Source organism: Hydra vulgaris, chromosome 07 (assembly GCF_038396675.1).
Source record: "Hydra vulgaris chromosome 07, alternate assembly HydraT2T_AEP".
NCBI classification, from domain to species: Eukaryota; Metazoa; Cnidaria; class Hydrozoa; order Anthoathecata; family Hydridae; genus Hydra; species Hydra vulgaris.
Genome location: NC_088926.1, coordinates 22188310 through 22205649, shown reverse-complemented (window position 1 = coordinate 22205649; position 17340 = coordinate 22188310). Strand labels below are relative to the sequence as shown.

The window sequence follows — 17340 nt, the reverse complement described above, 5'->3', positions numbered from 1 at the left end:
GTTATGCAATTTAATTGTATTAAAACAAAGTCGAATGCAAAATATTTTATATCTGGATATAGTGACCACGGACAACATCAAGAAATTGAATTAACCTCTTTAGAGATATCTCAGAGTTTTAGTTTCTGATGACCTTAAATCAAAAACCAAGTTTGCTGCTGCAAAAGTGAATCAAGTACTTGGTACTTGAAAAAAAAATTTAAAAGTAGAGGGTAATCTCTCTGAAAGTCACTTTATACAACATGCCTCCACTTACAGCTCCATTTTGCTACACAAGCTTGGTCATCCTATTTAAAAAAGGATATCTGAACTCCTGAGTGCATTTAAAAAAGAGCATCAAAAGTAATAGCTGCAATAGCTCACTTAATATACGATGTATGACCCAAGATACTATGTTTAACAACACTTAAATTAAGAATAAAAAGAGCTGATCTTATTCAATATTTTAGGTTTACCTGTGGTTATGATCTCATCACCTGGCAAAATAAGCAATTACCTGCTTGTTTACCTAGAATTGATGGTCCAGTGGGTCACACTCAAGGCCATATAGAAAGATTAGTGTGTACTTTAGCGCCAGGATTTCCACAGTGCCAAAACTTCAAGTTGTTAAAATGTGGAATAATCTATCTCAGAGTGCATTAAACACTAAAACAATTGAAGAATTTAAATCTTTATAATTCATTGAAAGTAGCACAACCTAGATGTATTTGTATTAATGGTTTTGTCAGATTTTCTTGCGATATAGTTCATGTAGTTAGTAGTATCAACATACTATTAATTTCTAAATCTGGTATAAATGTTAGTATCATCAGCCTTACCTTTTCTCCATGGTTTTCTTATCATTGTGCTGCTGCAATTTCCAATCGTACCCATTACTTATATATCTATCACTTGGTTAGTCAAAACATATAGCACTAGTAAACAGATATCTTTTTACTACTGCTAGAAACCATCATAAAAAAGTTTTGTTTAATGCCATAGTTATTCTCAGGTTACAAAATCTCATATTTCATCTCTAAAATAAGGCTCCAGAGACTTAATCTGTTACTCCTCCTCTCTTGCATAGTTCAGATTTTGTTACCTCACCTAAAGACAAAGCTGAATTGTTTTCTGAGAACTTTTCGTCATTCTCATCTTTTGATTCCACTAATCACATCCTACCTAATATAGTCGACAAACAGGTTGATCCATTGCTTGACATTTGTATAACTCTAACTTCTTTATCCAAAGTGATTTCCTGCTTAGACTCTTCTACAGCTTGTGGTTTGGACAACATACCTGTTATAGCTTTGTTATAGTCTGGAGCTGTCATCTATACTATCAAAACTATTTTAAAAAAATGCTTATCAGAGTCTTGTTTTCCAGCCTGCTGGAAAGCAGCATCTGTTATCCTTATTTTTCAAAACTTCTGGAAAGTGATCTGACTCGTCTAACTATAATTCCATTAGTCTTCTTCATATTATAAGCAAGGTTTTTGAGTCTTTAATTAACAAACACTTAATCACTCCGCTTGAATCTAATAACTTACTTTCTGATCATCAATATGTATTTTAATCTTCTAGTTCTACTGCTGATTTGTTAACGGTAATAACCAATAGGTTTCATCGTGCATTAGATAGATGTGGAGAGGTCAAGGCTATCTCTCTGACATTTCTAAAGACTTTGATAAAATTTGGCATGCTGGTCTTCTCCATAAGCTCTCTTCTTACAGTGTATCAGGTAACTTCTTTAAGACTATTGAATCCTTCCTTACCAATTGTTGTATAACAGTCGTCCTCAAAGGACAGCACTCTTATTTATTTTCTGTAATTTCAGGGTTTTTTTAAGATTCAATCCTTGGGACTATGCTTTTTTAATTTATATTTACAATCTCCCAGAAATTCTCACATCTAAGGTGGCATTGTTAGCTGATGATACTAACATTTATAAAGTAAGAAGCCAGTGGTGTACACTAGGATTTTGGTTGGTCATCCCGCAGGCAACTGAGAGTAATAATTTAGTTAATCTAGGTCGCCCGCCATTATTTTGAGATGTCCGTCATCATTAAAAAAAAAAAGTTTTATTTATGTTCTAAATATGTCTTAAATGAGTTTTTTAAAGTGTATGTTTTCACTATGAATAAAATTATATTTACATATTGGATGAATATAAAGTTATAAAAAAGATTATTTATCTTTTTTCAATTTCAGAGTTTACGATACGTTACATCTATTATAAGAAAACTATTGTTACATTAATAAAGTAGCATTTAAAATGTTTGGTATTTTTATTTGCGCCACCTTTTATGTAAATAAACTTTAAATGAATGAGAATTGTGAAAAAAACTATTGACACATTTTTTAGTAGTGTTTAAAATGTTTTGGTATTTTATTTGCGTCACGTTTTATGTAATTAACCTTTGATTGAATGAAAAATGCGACTTTAAGGATTTTTTAAAAAACATTTAAACTAGCGTTTTAAACATCTTGGTATTTTTATTGCGCACTCACTCTTTTTTAAAGAGAGAAAAAAAGTTTTTTTGTAATTAAACTTTTAATAAACAATAATTAAATGAAAAAATAGCTTTCAAACAAAGTTTTTTTGAAGTTATTCTTTAAAATAAAAATGTATTATTATATTTAAATTATTTTTAATAATATAACAATGGAATGTTTACTATTATAGAGCTTATAATAAAACTTTAATTTTATTATATTATTTAAAGAAGGTGTTTTCAACAAGCGTCTTAACAAAATTAAATAAAAAAAGTTTATTATTTAATTAGAAGTGTTTGATAAATAAACTTTTAACATAGAAATTTTTATAACTTCATTTTGTAAAAATGTTTGCTAATTAACAGCAGTTATGACTTAGAAAACTTTCATTCATTCTTTATAAATAACAAAAACTGTCGTTCTAATTTAAAAAGAATGACGTAAGTTAATAGAAAAGAAGGAAAATAAACTTCAACAATAAGACTTTAAAAATATTGCTTTATTGTAACGTTAGATTAAAAAGTAATTATCATAAGCTGTTTCATTTATAAAAATTAATATTTCGTTGATAAAAAGTAATAGTCTTTCGAAAACAAAAGAACAAATTTACCTTTAGTGGCAAAAATGTGACTAAATGTAGAAATGCAAACTGCAGCAAAAAAACAAATTTGAATAATGAGTAACATAAATTTAAGTAATAAGTTAAAAAATGAACTAGTTTAAATAGTCGCCCGACCGGGCGATTCAACTGCATCAAAACATTATTTCCAGTAGCCCTTCGAAAGATTTGAGTGGCATTTGCCATCGGGTGACCACAAGTGTACACCACTGGAAGTCAACACTCTCTGATTGATTGGAGGGGGCATTTAAGCTTAAAAAGGATCTCACTTCTGCTACAGCATGGGGCTTACAGTGGCTGGTGTACTTTACCTCAGATTGAACTCAATTTTTTTCAGCAAACCATTATTGCAACAATCTAAATCTTCCTATATTTAGGAATGGTAATAAACTTGATGAGTCATCTACCCTTCCTCTTCTCTCTCACTTTAGATCTTCCTTGGAAACCATATATCCATATCCATATCAACCAATATCAACCAAAATCCATATCAACCAATATCAAACCATATATCATTGCAAAATTAGCATTTTCTGGTTGCATCTATTTGTTGTGCTTGCCACTTTCTTACTCCGTATTCTATTCTTTATATCTATAAATCTTAAAGGTTTGCTTGTGTCTCTGTTTTTATGACTAGGCAAATCATTCAATAATCTCCTAATGAGGGTACAGCTCTAAAACTCAGTTTTATGGTTCTGAGGCTGGCTGGTAGTCAGGTTTCCCGAACTCTGTGGTAGCTCTCAGAGAGGCTGATTCCATCAACAGCTGAAAAATATCAAAGTATTAACAGTGCCATGTTGCGCATGGATGGTGTCCCTGTTTGTACTTTTTGTGTGCATTGCGGAGACGACATTTGGAGCCCTTTGTTACGGCTTAGGGTTTATTAGTAGTAATGAGGCATTTGCTTGGGCTATTAAACAGTGTTCTGAGTACTATCTATGCTTTGAATCAAGTTCTTCAATCAAATTTAAAAATGAATAAAGTAACAAAAACTATAAAACACAAAAAGCCATCATCATCACCAAGTTCTCTAAACCTATCATTCACTAATATTTGTGGTCTTTGAAGTAACTTTTATTCTGTTGAGTCTGATCTCTTGCAAAGTTCACCAGACCTACTTGCTCTTTGTGAGACTAATTTGCGTTCAGCTGTCTCATCTTGCGATCTTAGTGTTGATGGTTATCTTCCTTTAATTTGTAAAGAGTCCAATAGTCACATGCTTGGCCTGGGCATTTACATTCGTAAGAATTCACCCATTTGTCGTGAAACTAGGTTTGAATCCACAGACTATTCTTTCATGTGCTTTCGATTAGCACCACTTCACTCTATTGCCTTTCTCTTTGTTCTATATCGCTCTCCTTCATCTCAAGACTGCATTCTTTTTGATGTTATTTCTGATCATATTGACCAAGCCCTCTCTCTTTATCCATCTGCTAATATAGTTGTTGTCGGTGACTTAAATGCTCACCACTCTAAATGGCTTGGCTCTAGTGTCAGTGATTCTGCAGGCATTAAAGCCCACAACTTTTGCCTTTCTCAATCCCTAACTCGAATAGTCAACTTTCTAACTCGCTTTCTAGACAACCCGAATCATTTACCTTCTCTACTCGACTTATGTCTTGTTTCTGATCCTAGTCAGTGCTCAGTTTCTCCACATTCACCCTTAGGTGCTTCTGATCACAATTTGATCTCTCTAAAACTAATATCTCATTTTTCTTCATCACCTGAATCCCCCTATTATGGTACCTCTTAAAACTACAACAAAGCTGACTGGGATTCTTTCCGTGATTTTCTCCGTGATGGCCCTTGGGTAGAAATCTTTTGTCTTCCTGTTGACAAATGTGTTTTCTACACAACTTCGTGGATTCAGGCTGGCATGGAATCTTTTGCTCCCTCTCGACAATTCCAGGTCAAGCCTTACTCTCCTCCATGTGCTGCTGCGATTGCCTGCGATTGCGACACTGTGCTGCTGCGATTGCCAATCGAAACCATTACTTCCATATTTATCAGCAAAACAATTATCCAGAAAACAGACATCTGTTTATTACTGCTAGAAACCATTGTAAAAAGGTTTTGTCTAACGCCAAAGCCCGCTATTCTCAGGTCATGAAATCTCGTATCTCATCGCAAAAATTAGGCTCTCGTGACTTCTGGAGAATTTTTAATAGTTTTAATAATAAGGGTAAATATTTAATTCCACCTCTCTTGTATGATTCAGACTTTGTCACCTCACCTAAAGACAAAGCTGAATTGTTTGCTAAAAACTTTTCATCAATATCATCTCTTGATTCCACTAGTTGCGTTCTACCTAATATTGCCAACAAACAGGTTGATCCATTGCTTAACATTTGTATCACTCCAGCTTCTGTATCTAAAGTGATTTCCTGCCTAGACTCTTCTACAGCTTGTGGCCTGGACAACATACCTGTTATTGTCTTGCAGAAGTGTTTTACAGAGCTTTTGACTATACTCTCAAAACTGTTCAACAAGTGCTTATCTTGTTTTCCAGCCTGCTGGAAAGCGGCATCTGTTACCCCTATCTTTAAAAATTCTGGAAAGCGATCTGATTTGTCTACCGCCCCATTAGTCTTTTTCCTATCATAAGCAAGGTTTTTGAATCTTTAATTAACAAACAATTAATCTCTCATCTTGAATTTGATAACTTACTTTCTGATTGTTGGTATGGATTTCAATCTTCTCGTTCTACAGCTGATTTGCTAACGATAATAACTTATAGGTTTTATCGTGCATTAGATAAAGGTGGAGAGGTTAAAGCCATTGCTCTTACAATTCAAAAGCTTTTGATAAATTTTGGCATGCTGGTCTTCTCCATAAGCTTTCTTCTTATGGTGTATCTGGAAACACCTTTAAGATTATTGAATCCTTCTTTTCCAATCCTAGTATAAAAGTTGCCCTCGATAAACAGCACTCTTCTTCTTATTCTGTAACTTCAAGGGTTCCTCAAGATTCAATGCTTGGCCCTATTCTCTTTTTAATTTACATTAATGATCTTCCAGATATTCTCACATCTAAGGTGGCATTGTTTGCTGATGACACTACCATTTATTCTTGTCGAGATAAGAAACCAACACTCTCTGATTGCTTGGAGGGGGTATTTGAGCTTGAAAAGGATCTCACGGCTGCTAGAGCATGGGGCTCACAGTAGCTGGTGAACTTCAATACAGATAAAACTCAATTTTTTTCAACCAATCGTTATTGCAATAATTTAGATCTCCCTATATTTATGAACGGTGATGTACTTGATGAGTCATCTACTCTTCATCTTCTAGGATTAACTCTTACTTCCAATTTTTCTTGGAAACCATATAAATTAGCATCTGCTAAGGTTGTATCTCTTTATCGAGCTCCACACTTTCTTACTCTGGATTCTATTCTCTATCTCTATAAATCTCAAATCTGGCCTTGTATGGAATACTGTTGCCATATCTGGGACGGATCTTCTAATGATGCCCTTTCTTCCTTTAGACAAGGTGCAAAAACGCATTGTAAACATAGTTGGACCTGCTCTTGCAGCTAAACCGCCAACCATTATCACATCGTCATAATGTTGCTTCTCTCTCTTTTTTACAAATACTATAATGGGCACTGCTCTAAAGAGCTAGTGTCTCTAGTGCCATCTACTAAAATTCATTCTTATGTTACTCGTCATTCAATTAAGTCTCATCCTTTTTCTGTGACTGTTCCTAAGTGCTACAAAAACTCTTATTCATCTAGTTTTTTTCCTCGAACATCAGCTCTTTGGAATTCGCTTCCTTCATCTTGCTTTCCTGGTTCATATAATTTGCAATCCTTTAAGTCCTCTGTCAATCGTTATCTTGCTCTACAATCTTCATCTTTTCTCTTCCAGTAACTTCCAACTTTAATTAGTAGTTGCTTGCAGCCTTGTTGGAAGCTAAGATGTTTAAAAAAAAAAAAAAAATTTATGACAAAGTTACAAAATATATAAGGTTAATTAATTAGTTGAATAAACAAGTTGATTCACTCAATTATTCTAAATCCTTTAGAATATAGCAGAAAAGTTTTGTTTCAAAAATAGTTTTGCTATTTTTAATAGCAGAGTATCTTGGCACCACATCAAAAACATTTAAGTGCTGAATCTGATACCAGAACATTGTTGTGAAGTATATAAAAAGAATAAGTCATTTAATTTTATCTTTTAGACAAGGTGCATTTTTGCACCATATCTAAAAAAAAAAGGGCATCATTAGAAGATCCGCCCCAGAAATGGCAACAGTTTTTCATCCAAGGCTGGATTTTACATTTATAGACAGAATATTTGAAATTTGAGATTTATAGAGAGAATTTATAGAGAACAGAATCCGGAGTAAGAAAGTGTCGAGCTCGATAAAGAGATGCAACCTTTAGTAGATGCTTGTTTTGCAACGGATTTGACATATGGTTTCCAAGAAAGATCGGTAATAAAAGTTAATCCTAGAAGATGAATGGTAGATGACTCATATAATACATTACCATTCATAAATATTGGTCTAAATTTTTGTGGTAACGATTGGCTGAAAAAAACTGAGTTTATCTGAATTAAAGTTCACAAGCCACTGTGAGCCCCATGCTTAAGCTGAAGTAAGATCCTTTTCAAGCTCAAATACCCCCTCCAAGCAATCAGAGAGTTTAGGCTTCTTATCATGACAAGAATAAAAGGTTGCATCATCAGCAAACAATGCCACCTTAGATTGTTAATGTAAATTAAAAACAGTATAGGGCCAAGGATAGAACCTTGAGGAACCCCTGAAGTTACAGGATATGAAGAAGAGTGCTGTCCATGGAGGACAACATTTATACTACGATTGGAAAGGAAGGACTCAATAATCTTCAAGATGTTACCAGATACACCATGCCAAACTAAATTATAATGCCAAACTAAATTATAATGCCAAACTAAATTATAATGCCAAACTAACATATTTAACATTTAAAATGTAAAAAATTTTTGTGATAGACATAACTATTCTTTATATAATTTGCAGATTAATTTGAAGTCAAATAATAAAATATAAATATTACACTTTATGTCAGCAAAATTGCAATCACTCTGAAAATCCTTTGTTTTTTATGACACAGTACAAAATATTATTGTCATAAATCTTTCATGTAAAATAATATATAAAAAAAATTGTAGTTTTAAAATAAAATTTAATGTAGTGTAGTTTTAAAATAAAGTTTAAATTAAACTTATAATTACACTTATTTTTAGAAAATCTTAACACACAAAAAAAAGTAATCAGTATTCAGAATTAAAATTAAAAAGTATTTAGAAAATAAAAAAGAAAATTTAAAAAAAAAAGAAACCAACCAAAACCTTTCGGTTTTAAACTTGCAAATAATTAAATTAAATATTTGAATGGTTAACAAACATAACTTACCAAAATGTTCTATTAAAAGCGATGATATAATTACACCAACACTTCCAAGTGTATCAGCCAATATATGAAGAAACACACCTAAATATGTATAATTATATTTATTTATCTATTTCTCTCTCTCTCTCTCTCTCTCTCTCTCTCTCTCTCTCTCTCTCTCTCTCTCTCTCTCTCTCTCTCTCTCTCTCTATATATATATATATATATATATATTATTTATATATATGTATATATATAATGTATATATATATATATATATATATATATATATATATATATATATATATATATATATAGATATATATATATATATATAGATATATATATATAGTTTGATTTAGTGTTGTATTAAAATAATTCAAAACTCTTGTTTGTTTAAAAGTGCTCAATATTTAGGAAATTTATTTTGGTTATATATAAATTTCTAAACAGAGCAATATATAATAATAATAATAATACTTAAAATTATATATATATAATATATATATATATATATATATATATACATATATATATATATATATATTTTAATACTTTTTTTTTTTTTTTTAAACATCTTCGCTTCCAACAAGGCTGCAAGCAGCCACTAATAAAAGTTGGAAGTTACTGTAAGAGAAAAGATGAAGATTGAAGAGCAAGATAACGATTGACGGACGATTTAAAAGATTGCAAATTATATGAATCAGGAAAGCAAGATGAAGGAAGCGAATTCCAAAGAACTGATGTTCGAGGAAAAAAACTAGACGTATAAGCGTTTTTGGAGCACTTAGGAACAGTCACAGAAAAAGGATGACACTTAATTGAAAGACGAGTAACAGGAGAATGAATTTTAGTAGATGGCACAAGAGACGCTAGCTCTTTAGAGCAGTGCCCATAATAGTATTTGTAGAAAAGAGAAAGAGAAGCAACAATACGACGATGTGATAATGGTTGAAGGTTGGCTGCAAGAGCAGGTCCAACTATGTTTACAGTGCGTTTTTGCACCTTGTCTAAAAGAGAAAGGGCATCATTAGAAGATCCGCCCCAGATATGGCAACAGTATTCCATACAAGGCCGGATTTGAGATTTATAGAGATAGAGAATAGAATCCAGAGTAAGAAAGTGGCAAGCTCGATAAAGAGATGCAACCTTAGCAGATGCTAATTTTGCAACCGATTTGATATATTTGATATACTTTAAATTATATATATATATATATATATGTATATATATATATATATATATATATATATATATATATATATATATATATATACATATACATATATATACATATATATATATATATATATATATATACACACACACTTATAATGACATATTGAGAGTCATAGGTTTAACATTAGCATTAACTCTCAAAAACAAAATTTATTGTAAGTATATGTATCAGTGATTACATATATTTTGATTATATATGTTTGGCCAAACTGACGGTATTCATAAATTTCAACATTATTAAATACACACAGAAAAACACACAGAAAAATAAAAAAATGCAAAGAATAATCTTTACTTTTTTGTTGGGAGCACATTCACACATAATACCACTATATTTGTTAGTAAATAATTTTATGCAGAAAAAAAGATTGACTTTTAAATAATACTATTAACAATTTAACTTTTAATGCAGTTATTTTATATTGAACAAAAAAAAAAAGCTTCTTATAAAAAATATATATATATATGTATATATATATATATATATATATATATATATATATATATATATATATATATATATATATATTTATAAAGAAGAAAAAATATATATATAAAGAAGAAGAAAAAATTTTACAGCTTATAAATATGAAATTGAAAAAAGTTCATAAAAATTAGTACCAAGTGAGATCTATTTTGGTCTTGAATTTGACTTCAGCTAGACAATTTGACACAAGTTGAGCAAATTTTGGGTCTCTTCTGTTATTTTATTATAGTTTCTCTCTGTTATTAAATTATCCACTTATTATAGCTCCTTTTCAAGTTGCCTAAATGCTTAGTTGCTATTTTTTTCTATCTGAAGTATACCACAAATATTCTATCAATTTACCTCTATAACTTTGTTTTCTGATTAGATTTCCGATTGTATGAGGTGTCACTATGAAGTTCTAGTATTTCTGAAATTTTAAAGCTACTTTAATTTGTAATGATAATATTGCAATCAACTGCATTGGTAGTCTTGCAACAGTTGGAACGGTTCCAACCAGTTCATTTCTTAACAAATGAGAACAGTTAAAGGAAGAATTCAAAATAATATTGCAATTTTCTTGATGCCATTTTGCATAACTCAACTGATTGATTTTAAGTGAAAAAATGTATTTATTAGCTATTTTAAATATTACTTACCAGTTAAACCATTTAACTTGCTTAAATGATTCAACAACCTATTTATAAGTATATGATAATTATTTTAGTGGTCAATTTTGCTTGTCATTTGATCTACAATCTAAAATTTAATATGTTTGACAATTTATTAATACACAACATATATATATATATACATATATATATATATATATATATATATATATATATATATATATATATATATATATATATATATATATATATATATATATATATATATATATATATATATATATATATATATATATATATTAGGGTGTTGGCCAGGAAAAAAATTCATACAGCGTTTTTGCAAAATTGGAATTTTATGTGGCCTAAAAAAAAAATTTTTTTTCAAAATTGTATCTTAACATTTCAAAATTGTATTGTAACATTTCAAAAAGAAGATAAATTTGATATTTTTTAGATACAAATAAATTTTGGCTGGGTCATATTCATAGCAGGTATATTTTTCTATTTTATAAATGTTTAATTATAACTATTCAACTTGTTTCATTCTCAGCAATTTTCTTAAGTTTTCATTTTTAAATCGCTTCCCTTTTTTGCTTAATATGGTAAAGAAAAACAAGAACAAAAGACAATTATTTGCAATTAAAGTTTTAATGAATAAATTATCAAATTTATTCATTGAAACTTTGATCTATTATAATTGCGTAGATTGCTTTTAAATACAGTTTTAGAAGGTTTAAATGATTAGTTAACATATATTGTCTTTTTTGAATTATAAACAAAAAAAAAGCTAAATAGTATTTAATTTTTAACAAAATATTTTTGACAATTTCCATGATCCTCTTGTAATTTTTCAAATAGCTAAAACAACTTTTTAATTGATGAATGTCGATAAAAACACTGTAAATTATGTTGCGTTGCCAAATGACGGGCTTTTACGATGGAAAACACAGAAAAAAAAATTATTTTTACAGGTATTTTTCTCTGTAAAAGCCAGGCGTCTGGCAACCCTAATTATATGAAAAGATTTTGAATATTTAAGATTTCAAATACTTTAGCATTTTAAAATTAAAAATTTTAAAAAACTTAAATAAAATTTTTAAACTTTTTTTACATAGATATTCATATTTTTGTTCATCTAATTTTATATTATAACTTTTATTATTAAATAAATTTAAAAGTTAAAAAACTTATTTAAATCAACAGCTTTTAAATTAGAAAGTTTTCAAAAGCTCGATAACTTTTAATTGAGAAACTTAGTTGGCTTGCCAATTTCCCTCAAATAGAATGTTTGTTAAAAGAACCCTTGTTGCAATATGCTGCTTTAGTTAATTTAAATAAGTCACAAAGACATTTAAAGGGCAGAGTGAGATTCTTTCACCACACGAGGGCAGCAACTAAATTTTATCAGCAAATTTAAATATCCAATATACTAGGTATTTAAATTAAAAAATACCCTTAAATACAAAAATTAATTATTTTTTTTTAATTTACAAATATAAAATTTACGTTAATTTAGTATTTGTAAATGAAAAAAAATTAACTTTTGTATTTATAAATATTGTTTAATAATTAATAATATTAGAATAGTTTTTAATTATTTTCTTTCATGTTTTACGCAAATTTAACATGAATAATACGCTTAAGTGCAAGTTTTATTTTTGATTTTGTTGTTGTTGTTTATTTATGGTTTATTTTACCAGCTAATTTATTTTACCGAAAGTATTTTTAACTCTTTTAATAAAAAAACATTATTAACTTATTTTAAAGTATAATATTTATTATTATGCAAAGATCCTTGTAACATTCTTAAGATAAACAGTAAAAATGTAAATAAAAAATTTTTGAATAATAAGAATAAATTAAAAAAATAATTTATTAAACATATTGTAAAATCTTAACAGGAGATTAACTGACATCAATTAAAAATTTAAAAAAAAAAAGATACTTTAACTTTTGAATGAATAATCCTGCTTGTTAATGACAACACTTTTTACACTTTAAAAAAAATCAACCAACTTAATAAATTTCTTTGTCGCACATACTAATTGCATTTTTTAAATGTCTAGCGCGACACTTTAAGACTGATTTTTATTTTTTTTAACTGTGATCTTATGAAACTTTGGGAATTTTGAAACAATTGTGAATATCGTGTTATACGTGATGCCATCAGACTGGCTAACACCCTGTATATATATATATATATATATATATATATATATATATATATATAATATATATATATATATATATATATATATATATATATATATATATATATATATATTACACCCAGATCAAGGGTGCCACAAGTCAAAAACTGTCAAACTGAGCAAATCAGGGTTGAAGTTTTAAGTTTTTAATATTTTTTCCAACTAAGAGTGCCATTTGTATCTGTCATTTTGTAAACATTCGCTTTAGACTTGTGGTATTTTGTCACCATGTACAACACATAACATACTATCAAATGACATTCATAACTCAATATCCATAATTTTTGGCATAAAATTCTCTTAACAGGAGATTAACTGACATCAATTAAAAATTTAAAAAAAAAAAGATACTTTAACTTTTGAATGAATAATCCTGCTTGTTAATGACAACACTTTTTACACTTTAAAAAAAATCAACCAACTTAATAAATTTCTTTGTCGCACATACTAATTGCATTTTTTAAATGTCTAGCGCGACACTTTAAGACTGATTTTTATTTTTTTTTAACTGTGATCTTATGAAACTTTGGGAATTTTGAAACAATTGTGAATATCGTGTTATACGTGATGCCATCAGACTGGCTAACACCCTGTATATATATATAATATATATTATATATATATATATATATATATATATTATATATATATATATATTATATATATATATATATATATATATATATATATATATATTACACCCAGATCAAGGGTGCCACAAGTCAAAAACTGTCAAACTGAGCAAATCAGGGTTGAAGTTTTAAGTTTTTAATATTTTTTCCAACTAAGAGTGCCATTTGTATCTGTCATTTTGTAAACATTCGCTTTAGACTTGTGGTATTTTGTCACCATGTACAACACATAACATACTATCAAATGACATTCATAACTCAATATCCATAATTTTTGGCATAAAATTCTCTTAACAGGAGATTAACTGACATCAATTAAAAATTTAAAAAAAAAAAGATACTTTAACTTTTGAATGAATAATCCTGCTTGTTAATGACAACACTTTTTACACTTTAAAAAAAATCAACCAACTTAATAAATTTCTTTGTCGCACATACTAATTGCATTTTTTAAATGTCTAGCGCGACACTTTAAGACTGATTTTTATTTTTTTTAACTGTGATCTTATGAAACTTTGGGAATTTTGAAACAATTGTGAATATCGTGTTATACGTGATGCCATCAGGCTGGCTAACACCCTGTATATATATATATATATATATATATATATATATATATATATATATATATATATATATATATATATATATATATATATATATATATATATATATATATATATATATATATATATATATATATATATATATATATATATATATATATATATATATATATATATATTACACCCAGATCAAGGGTGCCACAAGTCAAAAACTGTCAAACTGAGCAAATCAGGGTTGAAGTTTTAAGTTTTTAATATTTTTTCCAACTAAGAGTGCCATTTGTATCTGTCATTTTGTAAACATTCGCTTTAGACTTGTGGTATTTTGTCACCATGTACAACACATAACATACTATCAAATGACATTCATAACTCAATATCCATAATTTTTGGCATAACTTGTGGCACCCTTGATCTGGGTGTACGATATATATATAAATATCAGACTGAAATAAATCTTGTCGCTTTTTAAATTTGCAGATTATGTCTATACTACACCTCTTTTCAACTATTGATTATTTATATTATTATTATTATTATTATTTATATTTATTTTTTAAAACAAAGTAAAATAACTAAAATAAATATATTGAACTGTAAAAAGCTTGTCATTGTATTAAACTTTGTTTTGCTATTTTTATGAAAGTATAAATTAAAAAATTATACATAATACAAAATTCAAATCATACAGCTTATTACAAGTCATTTTCTTTAAATGCGCATTGAATGAATGACAAAAAGCTTTCTTCCACATACATTTTCAAATATGTTGTAGAATATCCTTCACACATTATAGTTAAATTTGATAACTCAATGCTACAGTGTCAAAATATGATTTTTTCCTTGTTATTTAAAGTTTCAACATCATTTCTAAAGACCTTTACATGTCTCTGATATCATTAAGACAACAAATATATATTTAAGACATCTAAATAAGATAAACTAATTGGTGTGAATGTAAGAAGAAAGCATTTCTTTAAACTAATACATAAAAATAACAAATCATTTTTTTTACCTTTTTAGATTCATAATTTTAAGGCATTTTTCCTTCATATTTCATCAATTTAAGTGCATTTTTTGATTTATGGATCAAAAAAGCATTCAAAATTGATTTTTTTTTCATTTTTATTTCTCAAATTTAGTAATTAAAATTAAAAAAAATTATGAAAAAATGTTTAACAACAGTTTGAGGAGTGTTGAGTGATAAAAAGAACTTTGATAAAATAATAGTTCTATTTATACATTTTTTGTCAACGCATTATAAACAGTTACAACAGCTTATAAACTGTTTGTTGCAAGAAAACTAATGTGTTTTTTTTCTACCTTTTGTGTAAAAATAAAGTATGTTTACTTGTTCTAATAAATAGTGTGACTGAAAATATTTGTGACAAATAATAATATCTTGGAATTTAACAGCATCATTTAGCAGAGACAAAAATGAATAATGGCATAGAAATGAAATAGCTACCCCCAGATTAATTGCAGTTTTTCAGTATTGAAAAATTAAAAATTCCAGAAAACAGAAATACTCTGCCTGAACTTTCAGAAATCTTAGAAAAAAGAGAGGCAAATATGGGAAAAGATTACTACATCTGTCCAAAAACATCTGCAGAGTAGTGAAATAACATCCGTAAATTTTTGTGTATGAACATCCGCTTTTTTTCTTTACTGAATTAACATCCGAGAAATAACATCCCAAATTTCATTGATGCATAATAACATCTTTAGAAAGATGTAACTACATCCGGGATTTTTTCTCGATGTGTAACTACATCCGCCTAAAATAATCCATTATTAAAAATGAAATAAAAAATAAAATGAAATAAATTTGCAGACGTAGTTACATCTGAAAAAAATCAGATGTGTAACTACATCTGGTTAAAATAATGCATTTTTAAATTACTTTTTTCCCGGGTGTAGTTACATCCGAAAAAAATCAGTTGTGTAACTACATCTGGTTAAAATAATGCATTATTTAAAAAAATCCGGATCTAGTTACATCCGAAAAAAATTAAATTCGTAACTACATCTGGTTAAAATAATGTATTATTATAGTTTTTTTTTCCGGATGTAGTTACATCCGAAAAAAATCAGATGTGTAACTACATCCAGTTAAAATAATGTATTATTAAATAAATAATTTTCCGGATGTAGTTACATCCGAAAAAAATCAGCTGTGTAACTACATCTGGTTAAAATAATGCATTTTTAATTCTTTTTTTTCTCGGATGTAGTTACATTCGAGAAAAATGAAATGTGTAACTACATCTGGTTAAAATCTACAGATGTAGTTGCATGGATGTTATTATACATCAATGAAATTTGGGATGTTACTTCTCGGATGTTATTATACATCAATGAATTTTGGGATGTTATTTCTCGGATGTTATTATACATCTATGAAATTTCGGATGTTGTTTCACGGATGTTATTATACATGGCAAAAACGGATGTTATTGCCCTGACCCGCAAATATCTTCCTTTTTTTTCTTTCTAAAATTTAATATGCTCTATTTTTTCAAATAGATCACAAACAAATTATTGAGCACAAGGTCCCTCTATATTCTTATATCAATATGATCTCATTTCATATATATATATATATATATATATAATATATATATATATATATATATATATATACATATATATATTTTTTTTTATTTTCATTTTATTTTTTTAAAATAAAAACATTCTGATTATTTTTATTTTTTAACTGTAAAACATGTGTAGAGTGTTGCTACATCGACTATCTTATAGCTTGACTCGCAGCGGAGTGCTGCTACATTTTAAAATTAAAAATGTATTAAGTAGAGAATTTTTTTGAGCTTTCAAAACATATATTTAATCATCTTCTATTACTCCATTTCTACGAATATTATCGATTCGACCTTTTACCAATCCCATAAGGCGTTGTATGGCAGTAAAGTCGATCAATAATTATATTGCAAAGTTGATCAATAGTTTCTGCTTGTATACTTCTCCTTACAACTGAGACCAAAAGTCCTCAATAGGCCTGCATTCAGGTACGTTGGGAGGGTTGTCTTCCTTTTCAACAAAATTGATGTTATTTTTGTCTGAAATACTTCACTACAGTTTTTGCGTAATGTGATGTTGTTAGGTCAGG

General features: G+C 28.4%; 1 protein-coding gene across 1 annotated transcript in view; it reads right to left on the bottom strand.

Moving 5' to 3' along the window:
- Positions 1-17340, bottom strand: part of LOC100211013 (zinc transporter 7) — a 64371-nt gene that overhangs the window by 28375 nt on the left and 18656 nt on the right. The window contains exon 7 of the mRNA XM_065801361.1: positions 8493-8570. Within this exon, the coding sequence (XP_065657433.1) occupies positions 8493-8570 (78 nt within the window). The remainder of the gene's footprint in view (positions 1-8492; positions 8571-17340) is intronic.